General features: G+C 47.3%; 2 protein-coding genes across 3 annotated transcripts in view; one reads left to right on the top strand and one right to left on the bottom strand.

Moving 5' to 3' along the window:
• The window catches only part of MLST8 (MTOR associated protein, LST8 homolog), a 31,141-nt gene extending 17,891 nt beyond the window's left edge, over positions 1–13,250 (bottom strand). Inside the window, exons 1-2 of one of the 2 annotated variants that reach the window (XM_038762982.1) lie at positions 13,172–13,250; positions 199–330 (exon numbers count right to left, since the gene is read on the bottom strand). In XM_038762982.1, the coding sequence (XP_038618910.1) occupies positions 199–327 (129 nt within the window). In that variant the 5' untranslated portion in view covers positions 328–330; positions 13,172–13,250. Of the gene's footprint in view, positions 1–198; positions 331–2,758; positions 2,799–13,171 lie in introns of those variants that run through there. The other variant, XM_038762981.1, reaches the window with a different exon arrangement.
• The window catches only part of LOC119942282, a 23,755-nt gene continuing 11,047 nt past the window's right edge, over positions 13,084–25,791 (top strand). The window contains exon 1 of the mRNA XM_038762983.1: positions 13,084–13,327. The gene's annotated coding sequence lies outside the window, so the exon portion shown is untranslated. The remainder of the gene's footprint in view (positions 13,328–25,791) is intronic.

Below are 25,791 nucleotides of genomic sequence, written 5' to 3'. Positions count from 1 at the left end.
TATTTCAATATCTGTCTCCCCGCTCTAAGCTTCTTGAAGGCAAGGACTTTGGCCATCAGCTGGATTGTGTCACGCTCTCCCAAGCGCTCGGCACAGAGCTCTGCACGCAGTAGGGGCTCGATCAATTGTATCGAGTGGCTGACTGAAGGACGGATCGGGGCCAGGCCCCCGTTGGGGAGGGTCCCATCGGAAGGATACGGAGTCTTGGTGCTGCACGGTCCGCGTGCAGATGCCGCTGTGGGCCTGCCAGAACCGGACGGTGTGGTCGTAGCCAGCTGTGGCCAGGATGACCGGGTCGCTGCCCACCGTGCCCTGAGAGGCATTCATGACCTACAGGTGAGAGGGACGACAGCCTGGCGTGGGGACACACGGTACCGGGAACGCCCCGGGCCAAGGTCCCCGAAACCCGCAGAGTGGCTCGAGGCCCTGCCTTTGTGCTAGGTGACCGGCTGTCCGGCGCTACGCTTTAGTGTATGGGACCGCCAGGGAGGGGGATGCAGGGGCTCGGGGACCCCCCCGGGGACCCCTCTAGGTTGTGACGGACTTTGGCAAAATGGCAGTCTTGACATCATCACAATGCACCACAAATCTGACAGAACACATGCGTTGACACGCGTCCGGCAACGGGGAGGGCTGTCTGAGGCCATCTTACTCACGGCCGTGACGTCCCCCAAACCATCCTTGGGCTGACCCTCCAGGGGCACAAGGGCTCTAGGTCGGTCTTCTCGCTGACCTCCCTACCTCCAGCTCCATACTTTCATTCATTCAGTCAGTCATTCGTATTTATTGAGTGCTTACTATGTGCAAAGCACTGTTCTAAGCGCTGGGGGGGATACAAGGGGATCAGGTTGTCCCACGTGGGGCTCACAGTCTTAACCCCCATTTTACAGATGAGGTAACTGAGGCCCAGAGAAGTGAAGTGACTTGCCCAAAGTCACACGGCTGACAATTGGCAGAGCCGGGATTCGAACCCATGACCTCTGACTCCAAAGCCCGGGCTCTTCCCACTGAGCCACGCCGCTTCTCTACTTCACTCTGCTGCCCCATCACTTTTTTTTTTAACGGCATTTGTTAAGCACCCGCTATGTGTCAGGCCCTTTTCTAGGTGCTGAGGTAGATACGAGGTGATCAAGTTGGGACGCTGTCCTTGTCCCACGCGGGCTCACAATCGGAACCCCCATTTTACAGAAGAGGAAACTGAGGCATAGAGAAGTGAAGTGGCCTGCCCCAGGTCAAACAACAGGCTAGTGGCAGAGCCAGGATTAGAACCCGGATCCTCCGCTCCTAAGCCCGGGCTCTTTCCACTAGGCCACGCTCCTTCCCTACAAAATTTTCTAAAAAATTGTTGCACGCACACCTCCCCACTTCTCAAGAACCTCCAGTGGTTGCATCAAATCGAAACTCCTTATCACTGCCTTTAAGGAACTTAATCAGCCCTCTTCCTCCTATCTTACCTCACCGGTTTCCTACCACAATCCAGCCGCAACACTTTGCTCCTCTATCACCAACCTCCTCACTGTATCCCGATCTCGTCTCACCCGCAGTCGGTTCCTCGCTCACGTCCCGCCTCCGGCCTGGCACCCTCTCCCCATCTTCAAAGCCCTGCTAAAATCAGATCTCCTCTCTGACCAACCTCTCGTCTCTCCATCCTATCTGTCCACAGCCTTTCACTCTGCTGCTTCCCCTCCCTATAATTTATTTTCGTGTCTGTCTCTCCCAGTAGACTGTAAGGTTCTTGATGGCAGGGATCGTTTCTATGTACTCTATTTTACTCTCCCAGCCCCTAGGTACAGCACTCTTTTAGACTGTGAGCCCACTGTTGGGTAGGGACTGTCTCTATCTGTTGCCAATTTGTACTTCCCAAGCGCTTACTACAGTGCTCTGCACATAGTAAGCGCTCAATAAATACGACTGATGATGATGATGATGAATAAATTGTGATACACGGATTATGACCGAAGACTGGACGTTCTGGAGAAAAAGTACATCCACAGAGTCGCTGTGACTCGGACACAACTCAATGACACTTGGTAATATAATTTGTTCAGTGCTTTCATTCATTCATTCACTCAATCGTATTTATTGAGCGCTGTGTGCAGAGCACTGTGCTAAGCGCTTGGGAAGTACAAGTTGGCAACGTATAGAGACGGTCCCTACCCAACAGCGGGCTCGCAGTCTAGAAGCTTTCTATGTGCCAAGCGCTGAACGAAGCGCTGGCGTAGATATAAAATAATCAGGTCCCATATGGGGTTCACAGTCTAAGTACAAGGGAGACCAGGTATTGAATTCCCATTTGGCAGATGAAGCCACTGAGGCACAGAAAAGTGAAGTGACTTGTCCAAAGCCACGCAGCGGGTAAGTGGCAGAGCTGGGGGATTAGAACCCAGGTCCTGGGTGCTTCTCACTAAGCCACGCTGCTTCGCAGTGTTCAGTAAATACCACAGACTGATTGAATGAGTGACAGACTGGGGGTGGGTATCAGAAGGTGAGTTGGGGACCACAGGGCAGGCTCACAAACAATGAAATCCCGGGCATTCCCAGATGGAAGCTCTGGAGCGCTGGGTGGGGGCACCTGGGAGGAGAATGGATGACAGCAGGAATCCCAGACAGCTGCTGGGAGGAGAGCCGACAATGGAAAACCCAAAGCTGGGAGGGTAGAGGGACTGTTTTAAGGACACAGAAAACAAAGCAGCATGGCCTAGTGGAAAGAGCCCGGGCCTGGGATTCACAGGACCTGGGTTCTAATCCCACCACTTACCTGCTCTGTGACCATGGGCCCCATTTCACTTCACTTCACTTCTCTGGGCCTCAGTTATCTCATCTGTAAAATGGGAATTAAGACCGTGAGCCCCACGAACTGTGTCCAACCTGATTTGTCTTTATAATGATAATGATGGTATTTGTTCAGCGCTCACTACGTGCCAAGCACTGTTCTAAGCGCTCGGGTAGATAGATACAGGGTAATCAGGTTGTCCCATGTGGGGCTCACAGTCTTAATCCCCATTTTACATATGAGGTTACTGAGGCGCAGAGAAGTTAAGTCACTTGCCCAAAGTCACGCAGCTGATAAGTGGCAGAGCCGGGATTAGAACCCATGACTTCTGATTCCCAAGCCTGGGCTCTTTCCAGTATCTACCTCAGTGGCTGGTACACAGTAAGTGCTTAATAAATCAGTATGACCTACTGGATACAGCATGGGCTTGGGAGCCACAAGAACCTGGGTTCTAATCCTGACTCTGCCACTTGTCTACTGGGTGACCTTGGGCAAGTCACTTCACTTCTCTGCGCCTCAGTAACCTCATCTGTATAACGGGGATTAAGACCATGAGCCCCATGTGGGACATGGACTGTGTCCAACCTGATTAGCTTGTATCTGCCCCAGAGCTTAGTACAGTGCTTGGCACACAATAAGTGCTTAACAAATACCACAATTATTATTGAACACCACAATCATCATCATCATCCAAGCCTCAGCCAAGGCTGGGACCCAGATCCAGCGCTTAGAACAGTGTTTTGCACATAGTAAGCACTTACTAAATGCCATTATTATTATTATTATTATCCGCATAGTGCCCTGCCATGCAAAAAGGAGCTTCAAAATTCCGTGAGGTAAAAAGCAAAACGGGAGACAGTGCCAGGCGTTGCAAATGCTTATAACGACATTCAAGGGACAGTGGTGTCCCCTTTTAGACTGTGAGCCCACTGCTGGGTAGGGACTGTCTCTATATGTTGCCAACTTGTACTTCCCAAGTGCTTAGTACAGTGCTCTGCACACAGTAAGCGCTCAATAAATACGACTGATGATGATGATGATGTTTGCACGATGAGGCCGGGATGGAGGGTCCTGTATTGGCCCCTCTAGCCACAAGATGGATCAATCCATCAGCGGTATTTACTGAGCGCTTACTTTGTGCAGAACTCTGTACGACGCGCTTGGAGAATATAATACAATAGGGTTAATAGACATGATCCCTCCCTTCGAGGATTTTACAAACTACTGCGGGGGACAGACGTTAAAATTAATTACAAATTGGGGAAGCGTCTGGGTGTAAAGAGATCATCAATCGTATTTATTGAGCGCTATGTGCAGAGCACTGTACTAAGCACTTGGGAAGTACAAATTGGCAACATATAGAGACAGTCCCTACCCAACAGTGGGCTCACAGTCTAAAAGAGATGTATTCATTCAATCATATTTGTTGAGAGCTTACTGTGTGCAGAGCACTGTACTAAGCGCTTGGGAAGTACAAGTCGGCAACAGCCCCATGAACCAGATAAATGATAAAAAAGCCTATTCTTGAGAACGTGGCTTGAGATGTACATAAACATACATAAATGCTCTGGGGCGGAGGGTGGAGGTAAGCATCAAAGTACTTCCAGAGTATAGACCTAAGAGCAAAAGCAACACAGAAGGGAGGAGGAAGAGGGAGAAAGAACACACACCCACATCACAGATTTTAGTGATGTTGTAAGGATACAACTGACAGGATTTGGTGACAGACTGAATATGTGGGTTGAATGATTGAGTGAATTGACTGATTGAGAGATGGGTCCAGGATAATGCCAAGGTAATGGGCTTTCTGAGACAGTGAGGATAGTGGTGCTGTCTACAGTGACGGGAAAGTCAAGGTGGGGACACCGTTTGGGTGAGAAGATGAGCTTTGTTTCGGACAAGTTACGTTTGAGTTGTCAGTGGGACATCCAAGTAGAGACGTCCTGAAGGCAGGAGAAGCAGCTTGGCTTAGTGGTTAGATCAGGAGCTTGGGAGTCAGGAGGCCGTGGGTTCTAATCCCGGCTCCGGCACTTAATAATAATACTAATGGTGGCATTTATTAAGCGCTTACTATTTGCAAAGCACTGTTCTAAGCGCTGGGGAGGTTACAAGGTGATCAGGTTGTCCCACGGGGGGCTCAAAGTCTTAATCCCCGTTTTACAGATGAGGGAACTGAGGCCTAGAGAAGTGAAGTGACTTGCCCAAGGTCACACAGCTGACAATTGGCGGAGCTGGGATTTGAACCCATGACCTCTGACTCCAAAGTCCGTGCTCTTTCCACTGAGCCACGCTGCTACTTGTCTGTTGTCTGACCTGGGGCAAGTCACTTCGCTTCTCTATGCTTCAGTTACCTCATCTGTAAAATGGGAATGAAGACTTTGAGCCCTATGCAGAACAGGGATTGTATCCAACCCCATTTGCTTGCATCTACCCCGACGCTTAGTAAAGTGCCTGGCGCATAGTAAGCGCATAACAAACACCATAATTATTACTATTATACAAGTTAATCGGGTTGGACACAGTTCCTGTCCTCACAGTGCTCAGTCGTAATCCCCATTTTAGAGATGAGGTAAACTGAGGTCTCACGGCGGACAAGTGGCATCATCATCATCATCATCAATCGTATTTATTGAGCGCTTACTATGTGCAGAGCACTGTACTAAGCGCTTGGGAAGTACAAATTGGCAACATATAGAGACAGTCCCTACCCAACAGTGGGCTCACAGTCTAAAAGAGGGAGACAGAGAACAAAACCAAACATACTAACAAAATAAAATAAATAGAATAGATATGTACAAGCAAAATAGAGTAATAAATGACATTATCACTACTATTATTATTACTAATAATAATGATTTATTATTTATTACTTATTAGTAATAAATGACTTCAGTGTGGCAGAACCACGCTGTTCCTCTATCCCAGCGCTTGGTACAGTGCCTGGCAAAAAGGAAGTGCTTATCAAATACCATAAAAAAGCCTTATTAACATCACTTCTCCAAGAGGCTTTCCTCAACTATATCCTCATTTCCCCTATTCGCTCTCCTGGCAAAAAGGAAGTGCTTATCAAGTACTATAAAAAAAAGCCTTATTAACATCACTTCTCCAAGAGGCTTTCCTCAGCTATATCCTCATTTCCCCTATTCGCTCTCCCTTGCGCTTGGATTTGTACCCTTAATTTGCCCTCCTCTCAGCCCCACAGCAATTATGTACATATTTGTAATTTATTTTGTCTCCCCCTCTAGACTGTAAGCACCTTGTGAGCAACGAACTGTGTCTCCCTGATTCGCTCCCTTCATTCACTTCCCCCGCAGCCCCACAGCGCTTATGTACGTACCCGTATTTTATTTATATTAATGTCTGCCTCCCCCTCTAGACAGTAAGCTCGTGGTGGACAGGGAATGTGTCTGTTAAATTATTTTATTGGACTCTCCCGAGTGCTTAGTACAGTGCTGTGCATACGGTAATGATAACAATAATTGTGGTATTTGTTAAGCGCTGGGATAGATCCTAGGTTCTTCATGGGGCCCACAGTCTAAGGAGGGAGAAAAGGAACTGAATCCCCAGTTTGCAGATAATAATAATAATAATGGCATTTATTAAGTGCTTACTATGTGCAAAGCACTGTTCTAAGCGCTGGGGATGAGAGAACTGAGGCACGAAGAAGTAACTTCATTCATCCATTCACATTTATTGAGTGCTTACTATGTGCAAGGCAGTGTACTAAGCACTTGGGAGAGTACAATACAACAATAAACAGACCCACTGCCCTGCTCACATTGAGCTCATAGTCTAGAGAGGGAGACAGGCATAATAATAATAATAATATTAATAATAATAATAATAATAATAATAATAGCATTTATTAAGCGCTTACTATGTGCAAAGCACTGTTCTAAGCGCTGGGGAGGTTGCAAGGAGATCAGGTTGTCCCACCGGGGGCTCACGTGAATATAAATAAATGAATTACAGATATTCATTCATTCAATCATATTTATTGAGAGCTTACTGTGTGTAACGCACTATTCTACGCGCTTTGGAGAGTACACTGTAATAATAGGCAGATACATTCCCTGCCCACAACGAGCTCACAGTCTAGAGGGGGAGACAGACATTAAGATACATAAATAGCTAAATAAATAGCTATTTATGTATACATAATATATACATATATACATACATAAATAGACATTAAGATACATAAATACAAACTCTTAGTACAGTGCTCTGCACACAGTAAGCGCTCAATAAATACGATTGATCATAAATAGAGAAGCAGCGTGGCTCAGTGGAAAGAGCCCGGGCTTTGGAGTCAGAGGTCACGGGTTCAAATCCTGGCTCCGCCAATTGTCAGCTGTGTGACTTTGGGCAAGTCACTTCACTTCTCCGGGCCCCAGTTCATCTGTAAAATGGGGATGAAGCCTGTGAGCCCCCCATGGGACAACCTGATCAGCTTGTACCCCCCCAGCGCTTAGAACAGTGCTTTGCACATAGAAAGCGCTTAATAAATGCCATTATTATTATTATTATAGATGAATAAAGAAATGGCAGATATGTACATAAGTGCTGGGGGCAGGGTGAATGAAGGGGGCAAGTCAGGCCGAAGTAGAAGGGGTGAAGAGGATGGGAGGGCTTAGTCAGGGAAGGCCTCTTGGAGACGGCACGTCTTCAATAAATGCGTCTTCACAAGGTCATGGGTTCTTATCCCGGCTCCACCACTTGTCTGCTGTGTGACCTTGGGCAAATCACTTCACTTCACTGTCCCTCCATTACCTCATCATTGGTAATACCAATAATAATAATGACGGCATTTGTTAAGCCCTTACTATGTGCCAAGCACTCCTCTAAGAGCTGGGGTAGATACAAGGTCATCTATCTATTCCATTTATTTTATTTTGTTAGTATGTCTGGTTTTGTTCTCTGTCTCCCCCTTTTATCATCATCATCATCAATCGTATTTATTGAGCGCTTACTATGTGCAGAGCACTGTACTAAGCGCTTGGGAAGTACAAATTGGCAACATCTAGAGACAGTCCCTACCCAACAGTGGGCTCATAGTCTAAAAGGGGGAGACAGAGAACAAAACCAAACATACTAACAAAATAAAATAAATAGAATAGATATGTAGAAGTAAAATAAATAAATAAATAGAGTAATAAATTTGTACAAACATATATAGACTGCGAGCCCACTGTTGGGTAGGGACTGTCTCTATATGTTGCCAACTTGTACTTCCCAAGCGCTTAGTACAGTGCTCTGCACACAGTAAGCGCTCAATAAATACGATTGATGATGATTGTCCCCCATGGGGCTCACAATCTTAAGGCCCATTTTACAGATGAGGTAACTGAGGCCCAGAGAAGTGAAGTGACTTGCCCAAAGTCACACAGCTGATTGAGACTTTGAGGAGACAGGGACTGTGTCTAACCCGATCTGCCTGTATCCACCCCAGCGCTTGGTACAGTGTCTGGCACACGCTCTACTCCCCTCCCGGCCCCACAGCACTTGTGCATATTTGTACATATTACTCTATTTTATTAATGATGTGTATATGGCTATAATTCTGTAGGTATTCAATAGAGAGGCAGCGTGGCTCACTGGAAAGAGTATGGACTTGGGAGTCAGAGGTCATGGGTTCTAATCCCGGCTCTGCCACATGTCTGCTGTGTGACCTTGTCAAGTCACTTAATTTCTCTGTGTCTCAGTTCCCTCAACTGTAAAATGGGGATTAGGACTGTGAGCCCCCCGTGGGACAACCTGATCACCCTGTATCCTCCCAGCGCTTAGAACAGTGCTTTGCACATAGTAAGCGCTTAACAAATGCCATTATTATTATTATTCTATTTATTCTGATGGTATTGACACCCGTCTACTTGTTCTGTGTTGTTGTCTGTCTCCCCCTTCTAGACTGTGAGCCCGTTGTTGGGTAGGGACCCGTCTCTATATGTTGCCAACCTGGACTTCCCAAGCGCTTAGTCCAGTGCTCTGCATGCAGTTAAGTGCTCAATAAATACAACTGAATGAATGAATGAACAAACACCATCACTAGTACTATTATTATTATGGATTTGAAGGGGGACAGAGTAATTGTTTCCATTCCAAGCTGACTGACTAGAAAGCTCATCTGGAGTTCAGCCTAAAACATGGCTCTGAGACCTGGACAGCAGAGATCTTGAGTAGTTTCATTGTCCCCCTCGTCCCCCTCTCCATCCCCCCCATCTTACCTCCTTCCCTTCCCCACAGCACCTGTATATATGTATATATGCTTGTACATATTTATTACTCTAGTTATTTATTTTACTTGTACATATCTATTTATTCTATTTATTTTATTTTGTTAGTATGGTTTTGTTCTCTGTCTCCCCCTTTTAGACTGTGAGCCCACTGTTGGGTAGGGACTGTCTCTATATGTTGCCAACTTGGACTTCCCAAGCGCTTAGTACCCTGCTCTGCACACAGTAAGCGCTCAATAAATACGACTGATTGATTGATTGATTGGGAGCCATAAGAGATGGGGTCTAATCCCTGCTCTGCCACTTGCCTGCTGTGGAACCTTGGGCAAATCGCTTAACTTCTCTGTGCCTCAGTTACCTCATCTATGAAATGGGGATTAAGACCGTGAGCCCCAAGTGGGGCAACTGATTATTCATTCGTTCATTCAATCGTATTTACTGAGCGCTTACTGTGTGCAGAGCACTGTGCTAAGCGCTTGGGAAGTACAAGTCGGCAACATAGAGAGACGGTCCCTACCCAGCAACAGGCTCACAGTCTAGAAGGGGATCTTGTATCTACTTCAGCGTTCAGAACAGTGCTTGGCACATAGTAAGTGCATAATACCATCATTATTCATCCATTCATTCAATCGTATTTATTGAGTGCTTACTGTGTGCAGAGCACTGTACTAAGTGCTTGGGCAGTAAAAATTAGCAACATATAGAGATGGTCCCTACCCATCAACGGGTTCACAGTCTAGAAGGGGGAAACAGACAACAAAACAAAACATGTAGACAGGTGTCAAAGTCGTCAGAACAAATAGAAGTAAAGCTAAATGCACATCATTAACAATTTATTATTATTATTATTATTATTATTATAACATATTAGAAAAGCAGCATGGCTTAGTGGAAATGACACGAGCTTGGGAGTCCTAAGAGATGGGTTCTAATCCCCGCTCTGCCACTTGTCCGCTGTGGAACCTTGGGCAAATCGCTTAACTTCTCTGTGCCTCAGTTACCTCATCTGTGAAATGGGGATTAACACTGTGATCCGCAAGTGAGACAGCCTGATTACCTGGTAACTATCCCAGGGCTTAGATCAGCAAGCAGCGTGGCTGAGTGGAAAAAGCCTGAGCTTGGGAGTCAGAGGTCATGGGTTCTAATCCCGCCCCGCCATTTGTCAGCTGAGCGACTCTGGGCCTCAGTGGCCTCATCTGTAAAATAGGGATGAAGACTGTAAGCCCCATGTGGGACAACCTGATTATCTTGTCTCTACCCCAGGGCTTAGAACAGTACTTGGCACATAGTAAGCACTTAAACACCATTTTAAGCACTTAGTACAGTTCTCTGCACACAGTAAGCATTCAATAAATACGACTGAATGAATGAATCAGCGCTTAGAACAGCGCTTGGCACTTAGTAAACACTTAACAAATACCATCATTATTATTATTAACAGTGCTTGGCACATGGTAAGCGCTTAATACCATTATTATTATTATTATTACAATGACGGTATTTGTTAAGTACTTACTACGTGCCAAGCACTGTTCTAAGCGCTGGGGAGGATACAAGGTCATCAGGTTGTCCCACGTGGGGCTCAGTCTTAATTCCCATTTTACAGATGAGGTCACTAAAGCCCAGAGAAGTGAAGTGACTTGCCCAAAGTCACACAGCTGACTAGTGGTGAAGGTGGGATTAGAAGCAGCGCGGCTCAGTGGAAAGAACCCAGGCTTGGGAGTCAGAGGTCGTGGGTTCAAATCCCACCTCCGCCACTTGTCAGCTGCGTGACTTTGGCCAAGTCACTCCACTTCTCTGTGCCTCAGTTACCTCACCTGTCAAATGGGGATTAGGACTGTGAGCCCCACGTGGGACAACCTGATCACCCTGTACTCCCTCCCAGTGCTTAGAACAGTGCTTGGCACATAGTAAGCGCTTCACAAATGACATCATTATTATTAGAACCCACGACCGGTGACTCCCAAGCCCGGGCTCTTTTCCACTGAGCCACGCCCCTTACTGTAGGGGTTCCTCAAGGGTCAGTGCTTGGTCCCCCGCTGTTCTCCATCTATACTCACTCCCTTGGTGAAGTCATTCGCTCCCACGGCTTCAGCTATCACCTCTACGCTGATGACACCCAAATCTACATCTCTGCCCCTGCTCTCTCTCCCTCCCTCCAGACTCGCGTATCCTCCTGCCTTCGGGCCATCTCCATCTGGATGTCTGCCCGCCATCTAAAAACTCAGTATGTCCAAGACTGAACTCCTTATCTTCCCTCCCAAACCCTGCCCTCTCCCTGACTTTCCCATCTCTGTTGACGGCACTACCATCCTTCCCGTCTCACCAGCCCGCAACCTTGGTGTCATCCTCGACTCTGCTCTCTCGTTCACCCCACACATCCAATCCGTCACCAAAACCTACCGGTCTCGCCTCCACAGAATCGCCAAGATCTGCCCTTTCCTCTCCATCCAAACCGCTACCTTGCTGGTTCCATCTCTCATCCTATCCCGACTGGATTACTGCATCAGCCTTCTCTCTGATCTCCCATCCTCCTGTCTCTCCCCACTTCAATCCATACTTCATGCTGCTGCCAGGATTGTCTTTGTGCAGAAACGCTCTGGGCATGTTACTCCCCTCCTCAAAAATCTCCAGTGGCTACCAATCAATCTGCGCATCAGGCAGAAACTCCTCACCCTGGGCTTCAAGGCTGTCCATCCATCCCCTCGCCCCCTCCTGCCTCACCTCCCTTCTGTCCTTCTCCAGCCCAGCCCGCAACCTCCGCTCCTCCACCGCTAATCTCCTCACCGTACCTCGCTCTCGCCTGTTCCGCCATCGACCCCCGGCCCACGTCATCCCCCGGGCCTGGAATGCCCTCCCTCTGCCCATCCGCCAAGCTCGCTCTCTTCCTCCCTTCAAGGCCCTACTGAGAGCTCACCTCCTCCAGGAGGCCTTCCCAGACTGAGCCCCTTCCTTCCTCTACCCCTCATCCCCCTCTCCATCCCCCCATCTTACCTCCTTCCCTTCCCCACAGCACCTGTATTTATGTACATGTTTGTGCATATTTATTACTCTATTTATTTATTTTACTTGTACATAGCTATTCTATTTATTTTATTTTGTTAGTATGTTTGGTTTTGTTCTCTGTCTCCCCCTTTTGGAAAGTGAGCCCACTGTTGGGTAGGGACTGTCTCTATATGTTGCCAACTTGTACTTCCCAAGCGCTTAGTACAGTGCTCCGCACACAGTAAGCGCTCAATAAATACGATTGATTGATTCACTTCTCTGTGCCTCAGTTACCTCATCTGCAAAATGGGGATTCAGATTGTGAGCCCCCCGTAGGGGCAATCTGATCACCCTGTAACCTCCCCAGCACTTAGAACAGTGCTTTGCACATAGTAAGCGCTTAGTAAATGCCATTATTATTATTATTATGAGAAGCAGCGTGGATCAGTGGAAAGAGCCCGGGCTTTGGAGTCAGAGGTCATGGGTTCGAATCCCGACTCCACCACATGTCTGCTGTGTGATCTTGGGCAAGTCACTTAACTTCTCTGGGCCTCAGTTACCTCATCTGTAAAATGGGGATTAAGGCTGTGAGCCCCACATGGGGCAACCTGATCACCCTGTATCCTCCCCAGCGCTTAGAACAGTGCTTTGCACATAGTAAGCGCTTAACAAATGCCATCATTATTATTATTATTATAAAGACGATTGAGTGAAATTCCAGATTTCCCCTGCTGGGGGCAGTCAGCCAACGGGGGCCGCCCAGAGACGGGCGCAGTGTGGGCTGCGCATGCGTAGTGCAGAGAACAGACGGAGGTGGGGGGGGGGGGGTCTTAGCATGGCGCATGCGCAGTGCCGAGGACAGACCGGGCGGGGGGGGGGGGTTCAAAGCATGGCGCATGCGCAGTGCCGAGGACAGACGGAGGGGGCTCAGCATGGCGCATGCGCAGTGCCGAGGACAGCCGGAGGGGATCTCAGCATGGCGCATGCGTAGTGCCGAGGACAGACGGAGGGGGCACAAAGGGGGGGTTCCCCCCCTCGGGTTCTCAGCACGGCGCATGCGCGGTCCGGCTCACAGCGAGGCCCGGGAAAGGGGCGCCGGGGGCGCCGCCGCTTAGCCGATTCCCCCCCCACCCGACCATAATAGACCCTCCCTCTGCGGCTGCTTCCCGAGGGGCCGTACCTCCCGCTCCGCCGCCGCTCCCGCTCCGCCGGGGCTCAGTCCAGAAGGGCGAGGCGGAGCCAATCGATCGGCGGAATTGGGCGGGGCCGGAGGAGGCAGGGCGCGCGGCGAAAGAAGCGGAGCGCCGAATCATCGATCGGAGCCGGGGCCGGCGAGGTCAGGCCGCGGCGGGGGCGGGGGGCGGGGGGAGAAGGAGGGAGGGAGGAGCTGGGCGAGACCAACGCGCGGCGGGGGGGGGAGGGGGGGGGGCTGGGCGAGACCAACGCGGGGCGGGGGGAGAAGGAGGGAGGGAGGAGCTGGGCGAGACCAACGCGGGGGCGGGGGAGGAGGGAGGAGCGGGCGAGACCAACGCCGGGGGGGAGGAGGCCTTCCCTCACTGAGCCCCCCCTCCCTTTTTTTTTTGATGGCATTTGTTAAGCGCTTAATAATAATAATAATAATGATAATGGCATTTATTAAGCACTTACTATGTGCAAAGCACTGTTCTAAGCGCTGGGGAGGTTACAGGGTGATCAGGTTGGCCCATGGGGGGCTCACAGTCTTCATCCCCATTTTCCAGATGAGGGAACCGAGGCCCAGAGAAGTGAAGTGACTTGCCCAAAGTCACCCAGCTGACAATCGGCGGAGCCGGGATTTGAACCCATGACCTCTGACTCCAAAGCCCGGGCTCTTTTCCACTGAGCCACACTGTCTCCAGCCACACTGCTTCTCCATTTGGCATTTGTTAAGCGCTTACTATGTGCAAAGCACTGTTCTAAGCGCTGGGGACGTTACAAGGTGATCAGGTGGTCCCACGGGGGGGCTCACGGTCTTAAACCCCATTTTACGGATGAGGGAACTGAGGCCTAGAGAATCAGTCAATCAATCAATCATATTTATTGAGCGCTTACTGTGTGCAGAGCACTGGACTAAGCGCTTGGGAAGGACAAATTGGCAACATATAGAGACAACAGTCCCTACCCAACATTGGGCTCACAGTCTAAAAGGGGGAGACAGAGAACAAAACCAAACATATTAACAAAATAAAATAAATAGAATAGATATGTACAAGTAAAATAAATAAAAAGTGAAATAAATAAATAAAGCACTGTTCTAAGCACTGGGGATGTTACAAGGTGATCAGGTGGTCCCACGGGGGGCTCACAGTCTTAAACCCCATATTACAGATGAGGGAACTGAGGCCCAGAGAATCAATCAATCAATCGTATTTATTGAGCGCTTACTGTGTGCAGAGCACTGGACCAAGCGCTTGGGAAGTACAAGTTGGCAACGTATAGAGACGGTCCCTACCCAACAGTGGGCTCACAGTCTAGAAGGGGGAGACGGAGAACAAAACCAAACCTACTAACAAAATAAAATAAATAGAATAGATATGTACAAGTAAAATAAATAAAAAGTGAAATAAATAAATAAAGCACTGTTCTAAGCACTGGGGATGTTACAAGGTGATCAGGTGGTCCCATGGGGGGCTCACAGTCTTAAACCCCATTTTACAGATGAGGGAACTGAGGCCCAGAGAATCAATCAATCAGTTGTATTTATTGAGCGCCTACTGTGTGCAGAGCACTGGACTAAGCACTTGGGAAGTACAAGTTGGCAACATATAGAGACAGTCCCTACCCAACAGTGAGCTCACAGTCTAGAAGGGGGAGACAGAGAACAAAACCAAACCTACTAACAAAATAAAATAAATAGAATAGATATGTACAAGTAAAATAAATAAATAAGTGAAATAAATAAAGCACTGTTCTAAGCACTGGGGACGTTACAAGGTGATCAGGTGGTCCCACGGGGGGCTCACAGTCTTAAACCCCATTTTACAGATGAGGGAACTGAGGCCCAGAGAATCAATCAATCAATCGTATTTATTGAGCGCTTACTGTGTGCAGAGCACTGGACCAAGCGCTTGGCAAGTACAAGTTGGCAACATATAGAGACAGTCCCTACCCAACAGTGGGCTCACAGTCTAGAAGGGGGAGACGGAGAACAAAACCAAACCTACTAACAAAATAAAATAAATAGAATAGATATGTACAAGTAAAATAAATAAATAGAGAAGTTAAGCAACTTGCCCAAAGTCACACAGCTGACAATTGGAGGTGCGGGACTTGAACCCATGACCTCTGACTCCAAAGCCCGTGCTCTTTTCCACTGAGCCATGCTGCTTCTCTTTTTCCTCTCCTCCTCCCTATCCCCTTCTCTGGGCCTCAGTTACCTCATCTGTAAAATGGGGATTAAGACTGTGAGCCCCACATGGGACAAGCTGATCACTCTTGTAATAATAATAATAATAATAATAATAATAATAATGGCATTTATTAAGCTCTTACTATGTGCAAAGCACTGTTCTAAGCACTGGGGAGGTTACAAGGTGATCAGGTTGTCCCACGGGGGGATCACAGTCTTAATCCTCATTTTACAGATGAGGTAACTGAGGCTCAGAGAAGTTAAGTGACTTGCCCAAAGTCACACAGCTGACAATTGGCGGAGTTGGGATTTGAACCCATGACCTCTGACTCCAAAGCCTATGCTCTTTCCACTGAGCCTCGCTGCTGTATCCTCCCCAGCGCTTAGAACAGTGCTTTGAACGTAGTAAGCGCTTAACAAATACCAAAATTATTATTATTATTATCCTCCCCGCCCTACCTCCTTCCCCTCCCCACAGCACTTTTATGTATTTGTACAGATTCATTACTCTATTTATTTTACTTGTACATATTTACTATTCTATTCCAAGCCTTCCCAGATTGAGCCCCCTCCTTCCTCTCCCCCCCATCCCCCGCCTTACCTCCTTCCCCTCCCCACAGCACCTGTATATATGTATATATGTTTGTACGTATTTATTACTCTATTTATTTATTTATTTTATTTGTACATATTTATTCTATTTATTTTATTTTGTTAATATGTCTTGTTTTGTTCTCCGTCTCCCCCTTCTAGACTGTGAGCCCACTGTTGGGCAGGGACCGTCTCTATATGTTGCCAACTTGCACTTCCCAAGCGCTTAGTACAGTGCTCTGCACACCTCAAGCGCTCAATAAATACAATTGAATGAATGAATGATGATGTGCATATAGCTATAATAATAATGATGGTATTTGTTAAGCACATGCTTACTATTTATTTTACTTGTACATATTTACTATTCTATTCATTTTGTTCATGATGTACAGTAAGTGCTCAATACGATTGAATGAATGAATGAATGAATATAGCTATAATAATAATGATGGCATTTGTTAAGCGCTTACTATGTGCCAAGCACTGTTCTAAGCGCTCGGGAGGATACAGGGTGATCAGGTTGTCCCACGTGGGGCTCACAGTCTTCATCCCCATTTTACAGATGAGATAACTGAGGCACAGAGAAGTTAGGTGACTTGTCCAAAGTCACACAGCTGACAATTGGCGGAGGCAGAATTTGAACCCATGACCTCTGACTCCCAAGCCCATGCTCTTTCCACTGAGTCATGCTGCTTCTCTATTATTATTATTATGTAGCAATAATTCTATTTGTTCTGACGATTTTTCATTCATTCATTCATTCAATTGTATTTATTGAGCGCTTACTGTGTGCAGAGCAATGTACTAAGCGCTTGGGAAGTCCAAGTCGGCAACATATAGATACGGTCCCTACCCAACAATGGGGTCACAGTCTAGAAGGGGGAGACAGACAACAAAACAAAACATGTAGACAGGTGGCAAAACCGTCAGAATAAACAGAATTACAGCTATATGCACTTCATTAACAAAATAGAATAATAAATATGTACAAGTAAAATAAATAGAGTGATAAATCAATACAAAAATATACAAGTGCTGTGGGGAGGGGAAGGGGGTAGGACCAGGGGGATGGGGAGGAAAAGAGGAAAAAGGGGGCTCAGGCTGGGAATTTTCAGAGCCAGGGGTAGGGAAGCTTTCATTCATTCATTCAATCGTATTTATGGAGCGCTTTCTGTGTGCAGAGCACTGGACTAAGCGCTTAGGAGAGGACAATTCATTCATTCAGTCGTATTTATTGAGCGCTTACTGTGTGCAGAGCACTGTACTAAGCGCTTGGGAGGTACAAGTTGGCAACATATAGAGACGGTCCCTACCCAACAACAGGCTCACCATCTAGAAGGGGGGAGACATAATAATAGTAATAATGATGGCATTTATTAAGCGCTTACTATGTGAAAAGCATTGTTCTATATATATACACATATATATGTATATACATATATATACATATATGTGTATATACATATGTATGTATGTATATACACATATATGTGTATATATATACATATATACCTGTATATATGTATATATGTTTGTACATATTTATTACTCTATTTATTTTACTTGTACATATCTATTCTATTTTATTTTGTTAATATGTTTGGTTTTGTTCTCTGTCTCCCCCTTCTAGACTGTGAGCCCACTGTTGGGTAGGGACCGTCTCTATATGTTGCCAACTTGTACTTCCCAAGCGCTTAGTACAGTGCTCTGCACACAGTAAGCGCTCAATAAATACGATTGATTGATTGATTCTAAACACTGGGGAGGTTACAAGGTGATCAGTTTGTTCCATGGGGGGCTCAGAGTCTTAATCCCCATTTTACAGATGAGGTAACTGAGGCACAGAGAAGTGAAGTGACTTGCCCAAAGTCACACAGCTGACAATTGGCAGAGCCGGGATTAGAACCCATGACCTCTGACTCCAAAGCCCGGGCTCTTTCCATTGAGCCACGCTGCTTCTCTACATCCAAACAAGTAAACAGACAGCAGCATCGCATAGTGACTAGAGCCCGGGCCTGGGAATCAGAAGGTCTTGGGTTCTAATTACAACTCCTCCATGTGTCTGCTGTGTGACCTCGGGCCAATCACTTCACTTCTCTGGGCCTCAGTTCCCTCATCTATAAAATGGGGATGGAGGCTGTGAGCCCCACTTGGGACAGGGTCTGTGCCCAACTCGATTTGCTTCTATCTACCCCAGCGGTTAGTACAGTAACTGGTACATAGTAAGTGCTTAACAAATGCCATTATTATTATTATATATTATAATTACTACAGAAGGAGCATGGCTTAGTGGAAAGAGCCCGGGCTTGGGAGTCAGAGGTCGTGGGTTCTAATCCCGGCTCCGCCACTTGTCAGCTGGGTGACTTTGGGCAAGTCACTTCACTTCTCTGGGCCTCAGTGACCTCGTCTGTAAAATTGTGAGCCCCTTCCTTTCTCTCCCCCTCGTCCCCCTCTCCATCCCCCCCATCTTACCTCCTTCCCTTCCCCACAGCACCTGTATATATGTATATATGTTTGTACATATTTATTACTCTATTTATTTATTTATTTTACTTGTACATATCTATTCTATTTATTTTATTTTGTTAGTATGTTTGGTTTTGTTCTCTGTCTCCCCCTTTTAGACTGTGAGCCCACTGTTGGGCAGGGACTGTCTCTATATGTTGCCAATTTGTACTTCCCAAGCGCTTAGTACAGTGCTCTGCACACAGTAAGCGCTCAATAAATACGATTGAGGATGATGATGATTGGGATGAAGACTGTGAGCCCCACATGGGTCAACCTGATCACTTTGTATCCTCCTCAGCGCTTAGAACAGTGCTTTGCACATAGTAAGCGCTTAACAAATGCCATCATTATTATGGAGAAGCAGCGTGGCTCAGAGGAAGTAGCCCAGGCTTGGGAGTCAGAGGTCTTGGGTTCTAATCCCAGCTCCGCCAATTGTCAGCTGTGTGACTTTGGGCAGGTCACTTCACTTCTCTGCGCCTCGGTTACCTCATCTGTCAAATGGGGATGAAGACCGTGAGCCCCTCGTGGGACAACCTGATGACCTTGCATCCTCCTCAGCGCTTAGAACAGTGCTTTGCACATAGTAAGCGCTTAGCAAATGCCATCATCATAATTATTATTACCCCAGCGCTTAGAACATCATCATCATCATCAATCGTATTTATTGAGTGCTTACTGTGTGCAGAGCACTGTACTAAGCGCTTGGGAAGTACAAATTGGCAACATATAGAGACAGTCCCTACCCAACAGTGGGCTCACAGTCTAAAAGGGGGGAGACAAAACCAAACATACTACACAATAAAATAGATATGTACAAGTAAAATAAATAAATAGAGTAATAAATATGTACAAACATATATACATATATACAGGTGCTGTGGGGAAGGGAAGGAGAGTGCGTGGCGTATAGTAAGCGCTTAACAAATTCATTCATTCATTCATTCAATCATATTTATTGAGCGCTTACTGTGTGCAGAGCACTGTACTAAGCGCTTGGGAAGTACAAATTGGCAACATATAGAGACAGTCCCTACCCAACAGTGGGCTCACAGTCTAAAAGGGGGGAGACAAAACCAAGCATACTACAAAATGAAATAGATATGTACAAGTAAAATAAATAGAGTAATAAATATGTACAAACATATATACAGGTGCTGTGGGGAAGGGAAGGAGAGTGCTTGGCGTATGGTAAGCGCTTAACACATTCATTCATTCATTCAATCGTATTTATTGAGCGCTTACTGTGTGCAGAGCACTGTACTAAGCGCTTGGGAAGTCCAAGTTGGCAACAAATGCCATCGTTATTATTACAACCTAGCGGAGTCAGTAGACACGTTCCCTGCCCACAGCGAGCTTACAGTCTAGAGCCAGAGGACTGAAGAGGGTGGGCCCGGAGGCAGGGGGCCGCAGAGGACGGGCCCAGGAGCGGGGGGATGCGGGAGGAGCGTCCAGTGTCTGTCTCATCGGTCGGACCGTTTCCTGACGTCCAAGGCCTCGTCAGCCCTGACCGCGTTCCTCAGGCCCCGCTCTCTCAAGGATGAACTTCAATTCCGAAGCCATTCGGGCAAATGTTCCCCAATTCATTCCCGTCTCCGCAGTCCTGTCAGCTCCTGGCATTCCCGGATTGGTTTTTGCCCCCCTGTGCGCTTGGGTAAATTTGCGTCATGAACCGCACAGTCACTGATTTACTCTAATTTCTCTTATAGTTATTTTTTCGGTCCCCTTCGATGGAGCTAAACTCCTCATGGGCAGAGAACGCATCTCGTGATTCTGATTTCCCCAGGGCTTATTAACATCATCATCATCATCATCAATCGTATTTATTGAGCGCTTACTATGTGCAGAGCACTGTACTAAGCGCTTGGGAAGTACAAATTGGCAACATATAGAGACAGTCCGTACCCAACAGTGGGCTCACAGTCTAAAAGGGGGAGACAGAGAACAAAACCAAACATACTAACAAAATAAAATAAATAGAAGAGATATGTACAAATAAAATAAATAAATAAATAAATAGAGTAATAAATATGTACAAACATATATACATCTATACAGGTGCTGTGGGGAAGGGAAGGAGGTAAGATGGGGGGGATGGAGAGGGGGACGGGGGGGAGAGGAAGGAAGGAGGATGAGGGATGAGGGAATGAGGGATGAGGAGTTCCAGATGAGGGAACTGAGGCACAGAGAAGTGACTTGCCCAAAGTCACACAGCTGACAATTGGTGGAGCCGGGATTTGAACCCATGACCTCTGACTCCAAAGCCCGTGCTCTTTCCACTGTGCATTGCATCCAGTAGGCACTCAATAAATACTCTTATAATACTATGTTATTCTTTATTATTATCATTCTCATGAATAATATTATTATATTGGTTTATTTGATTAATTTTCATCACCCTCTAAATACTTTTACGTGCGGTTGTGAGAAGCAGCGTGGCCCGGTGGAAAGAGCCGGGGCTTGGGAGTCAGCGGTCAATCAATCAATCCATCAATCGTATTTATTGAGCGCTTACTGTGTGCAGAGCACTGTACTAAGCGCTCGGGAAGTCCAAGTTGGCAACATATAGAGACGCTCCCTACCCAACAGCGGGCTCACAGGCTAGAAGGGGGAGACAGAGAACAAAACCAAACATGTTAACAAAATAAAATAAATAGAATAGATATGTACAAGTGACGTACGGTAACGTACGGTCGTGGGTTCTAATCCCAGCTCCGCCACTTGTCAGCTGTGTGACCTTGGGCAAGTCGCTTGACTTCTCTGTGCCTCAGTTCCCTCATCTGTAAAATGGGGATGAAGACTGTGAGCCCCACCTGATGTACCAACCCCAGTGCTTAGAACAGTGCTTGGCACATAGTAAGCGCTTAAAAAATACCATCATTATTATTAGAGTGTAAGCTCCTTGTGGGTAGGGAATGTATCACTTGCTTAGTACTTTCCCAAGTGCTTAGTACACTGTACTGCACCCATCATCACCATCCCCAGTGCTATTTACTGAGCGCTCAGTGTGGGCAGAACCGTGTACTGAGCACTGGAAGAGTGCGACAGAGTTGGCAGAAACGTTCCCTGCACCCAGCAGGCGGTCAATAAATGCTATCAGTCAGACAGTTGTATTTATTGAGCGCTTACTGTGTGCAGAGCACTGTACTAAGCACTTGGGAGAGTACAGTAGAACAATAAACAGACACATCCCCTTCTGTTGAGCTTACATTTTAGCGGGGGAGATGGACATTAATATAAATAAATTACAGTTATCATCATCATCATCATCATCAATCGTATTTATTGAGCGCTTAGTGTGCAGAGCACTGTACTAAGCGCTTGGGAAGTACAAATTGTTATGTACATAGGTGCTGTGGGGCTGCTGCTACTACTAAGACTCCAACCCTTTTTATCTCCCCACCTCCCGTGACTGAGCGCAGACATCACCGAGCTCCAGAACCCAGGCGGGTGGACAGGGCTTCTCGAAAGTGTAATCTCCCTGTGGCCAGGGACTTTATGTCATAATTAATAATAATAATAATGATGATGGCATTTATTAAGCGCTTACTATGTGCAAAGCACTGTTCTGTTGCAAGTCTTCCAAGCACCTAATACAGTGACTTGCACAGGGTAAGCACTCAATAAATACTACTGATTGTGGTGTGTGTAGCACAGTGTGTGACACAGTATACACCATCATTAATAATAATAATAACGGCATTTATTAAGCGCTTACTATGTGCAAAGCACTGGGGAGGTTACAAGGTGATCAGGTTGCCCCCCGGGGGGCTCACAGTCTTCATCCCCATTTTACAGATGAGGTCACTGAGGCACGAGAAGTTAAGTGACTTGCCCAAAGTCACACAGCTGGCAGAGCCGGGATTTGAACCCATGACCTCGGACTCCACAGCCCGTGATCTTTCCACTGAGCCACGCTGCTTCTCTTCATTAATGCCTGCGAGCCAGAAGGAACCTGGGTTCTAATCCTGGCTCCCATTCTGCTATGTGACCTTGGGCAAGTTGCTTCACTTCTCTGGGCCTCAGTTAACCTCATCTGTAAAATGGAGATTAAGACTGTGAGCCCCACGTGGGACAGGGATTGTGTCCAACCCGAGCTGCTTGGATCCATCCCAGCGCTTAGTACAGTGCCAGGCACGTAATAAGCCCTTAACGAACAGTACATTATTGAATACATATGTTATACGTTATTTAATATATACATTATTTACAATATTACTTTATGACATTAATGATGATAATAATTGTAAATTAAAATAAAAAAAGCTACTCCAAGGGCCAGGGAAGGCAGGGAGGATGGGAGCCCGCCGGGAAGAGCTCAGGCAAGTCTCAGCGGAGCGGGGTGGTGGAGAAGAGAGGGCCCACGGGTTTAAGGTTGACAGGAAGCTGGGTGGAAATGATGCTAATTCAGGAACACCACCGGGTAATAATGCCGTCAGCTCCCCGCTGAAGCGGAGAAAAAATCTTTGTTAATAATAAGTTTCCCCTCTCAGGGGCCGGCTCCCCGCTCTTCAAAGCCACCCGCTGCCTCTCCTCCACCAGCCCAGACCCGAGAAATCATCATCATCAATCGTATTTATTGAGCGCTTACTGTGTGCAGAGCACCGTGCTAAGCGCTTGGGAAGTACAAATTGGCAACATCTAGAGACGGTCCCTACCCAACAGTGGGCTCACAGTCTAAAAGGGGGAGACAAAACCAAACATACTAACAAAATAAAATAAATAGAATAGATATGGACAAGTAAAATAAATAAATAGAGTAATAAATCATCATCATCAATCGTATTTATTGAGCGCTTACTGTGTGCAGAGCACTGTACTAAGCGCTTGGGAAGGACAAATTGGCAACATATAGAGACAGTCCCTGCCCAACAGTGGGCTCACAATCTAAAAGGGGGAGACAGAGAACAAAACCAAACATACTAACAAAATAAAATAAATAGAATAGATATGTACAAGTAAAATAAATAAATAAATAGAGTAATAAATCATCATCATCAATTGTATTTATTGAGCGCTTACTGTGTGCAGAGCACTGTACTAAGCACTTGGGAAGTACAAATTGGCAACATATACAGTCCCTACCCAACAGTGGGCTCACAGTCTAAAAGGGGGAGACAGAGAACAAAACCAAACATACTAACAAAGTAAAATAAATAGAATAGATATGGACAAGTAAAATAAATAAATGAATAGAGTAATAAATATGTACAAACATATATACATATATACAGGTGCTGTGGGGAAGGGAAGGAGGTAAGATGGGGGGATGGAGAGGGGGACGAGGGGGAGAGGAAGGAAGGGGCTCAGTCTGGGAAGGCCTCCTGGAGGAGGTGAGCTCTCAGTAGGGCCTTGAAGGGAGGAAGAGAGCTAGCTTGGCGGATGGGCAGAGGGAGGGCATGAGCTACTAGAGGCCCAGCTGATCGTGCAGTGGTACTGAGACAGTGTTTATGCAGCACCAAGCGCTGTGGTAAACGCTGGGCTCGGTGCAGGATAGAGAGGACGCAGTCCCTGTCTCATCCCCATTTTACAGAGGAGGAAACTGAGGCCAAGAGAGGATCAGTGATTTGACTGTGGTCTCACACAGCAGACCAGGGGCAGGGCTGGGAAGTGGGGAGGCGGTGAGGTGGGGGTGGGGAATCGATCAATCGTATTTATTGAGTGCTTACTGTGTGCAGAGCACTGTACTAAGCGCTTGGGAAGTACAAGTTGGCACCATATACAGTCCCTACCCAACAGTGGGCTCAGATGAGAGAGGGGAAGCAGCGGTTGCTCAGTGGAAAGAGCCCAGGCTTTGGAGTCAGAGGTCAGGGGTTCAAATCCCAGCTCCGCCAACTGTCAGCTGGGTGACTTTGGGCAAGTCACTTCACTTCTCTGGGCCTCAGTTACCTCATCTGTAAAATGGGGATGAAGACTGTGAGCCCCCCGTGGGACAACCTGATCACCTTGTAACCCCCCCAGTGCTTAGAACAGTGCTTTGCACATAGTAAACACTTAATAAATGACATTATTATTATTACTAAGGTGGGGGAGAGAAGATAGGGGAGGCAGGGGGAGAAAGGAGATGAAGAGGGGAGGGAAGATGGGGGAGGGCAGGGGGGATATTGGAGATGAAGAGTGGGGAGAAGATGGAGGTAGGGATACGGGAGGTGAAGAGGGGAGGGAAGATAGGGGAGATAGCGGAGGGGGATATGGGAGATGAAGATGGGGAGGTGGGGGCGATATGGGAGATGAAGAGCGAGTGAAGATGGGGAGACAGTGGCGGGGTTTGGGAGATGAAGAGGGGAGGGAAGATGGGGGATATGGGAGATGAAGAGGGAGGTAAAATGGGATATGGGAGATGAGGGGAGGGAAGATGGGATGTGGGAGGGAAGATGGGGGATATGGGAGATGAAGAGGGGAAGGAAGATGGGGGAACGTAGGAGATAATAATAATAATAATGTTGGTATTGGTTAAGTGCTTACTATGTGCCAAGCACTGTTCTAAGCGCTGGGGGGGATACAGGGTAATCAAGGTTGTCCCACGTGGGGCTCACAGTCTTCATCCCCATTTTACAGATGAGGGAACTGAGGCCTCAAGAAGTTAAGTGACTTGCCCAAAGTCACATAGCTGACAATTGGTGGAGCTGGGACCTGAGCCCATGACCTCTGACTTCAAAGCCCATGCTCTTTCCACTGAGCCACAGGAGGGAAGACGGGGAGGTGGAGGTGGGGAGGGGAAGGGGGAGAGAAGATGGGGAAAATGAATAGGGGAAGGAAGATGGCGTGGGGGGGGGGGACAGGAGAGAAGATGGAGGTGAAGAGAGGAGGGAAGATGGGATATGGGAGGTGAAGAGGGGGAGAAGACTGGAAGAGGTGGAGGGATGATATGGAGAGGGGAAGGGGGAGCGAAGGTGGGGAAGATGAATAGGGGAGGGAAGATGGGGGATATGGAGATGATGAGGGAGGAAAGATGGGGAGAGGTGGAGGGATGACGGGGAAAGGGGAAAGAGAAGATGGAGAAGATGAATAGGGGAAGGAAGATGGGGGAGGCTGCGGGGGAAGGGGAAGGGGCAGAGAATATGGGGAAGATGAATGGGGGAAGATGGGGAAGAGGGGAAGGAAGACAGGGAGGCTGTGGGGGAAGGGGGAAAGAAGATGGGGAAGATTAATGGGGGAGGGAAGATGGGGGGATATGGGAGATGATGAGGGAGGGAAGATGGGGAGAGGTGGAGGGACGATGGGGGAGGGGAAGAGAAGATGAATAGGGGAAGGAAGATAGAAGGTGGGGGGGAAGGGGAAGGGGGAGAGAAGATAGGGAAGATGAATAGGGGAGGGAAGAGGGGAAGGAAGAT

Source organism: Tachyglossus aculeatus, chromosome 21 (assembly GCF_015852505.1).
Source record: "Tachyglossus aculeatus isolate mTacAcu1 chromosome 21, mTacAcu1.pri, whole genome shotgun sequence".
In the NCBI taxonomy this organism is placed as follows: domain Eukaryota; kingdom Metazoa; phylum Chordata; class Mammalia; order Monotremata; family Tachyglossidae; genus Tachyglossus; species Tachyglossus aculeatus.
This window is presented reverse-complemented; position numbering and strand designations above follow the sequence as displayed.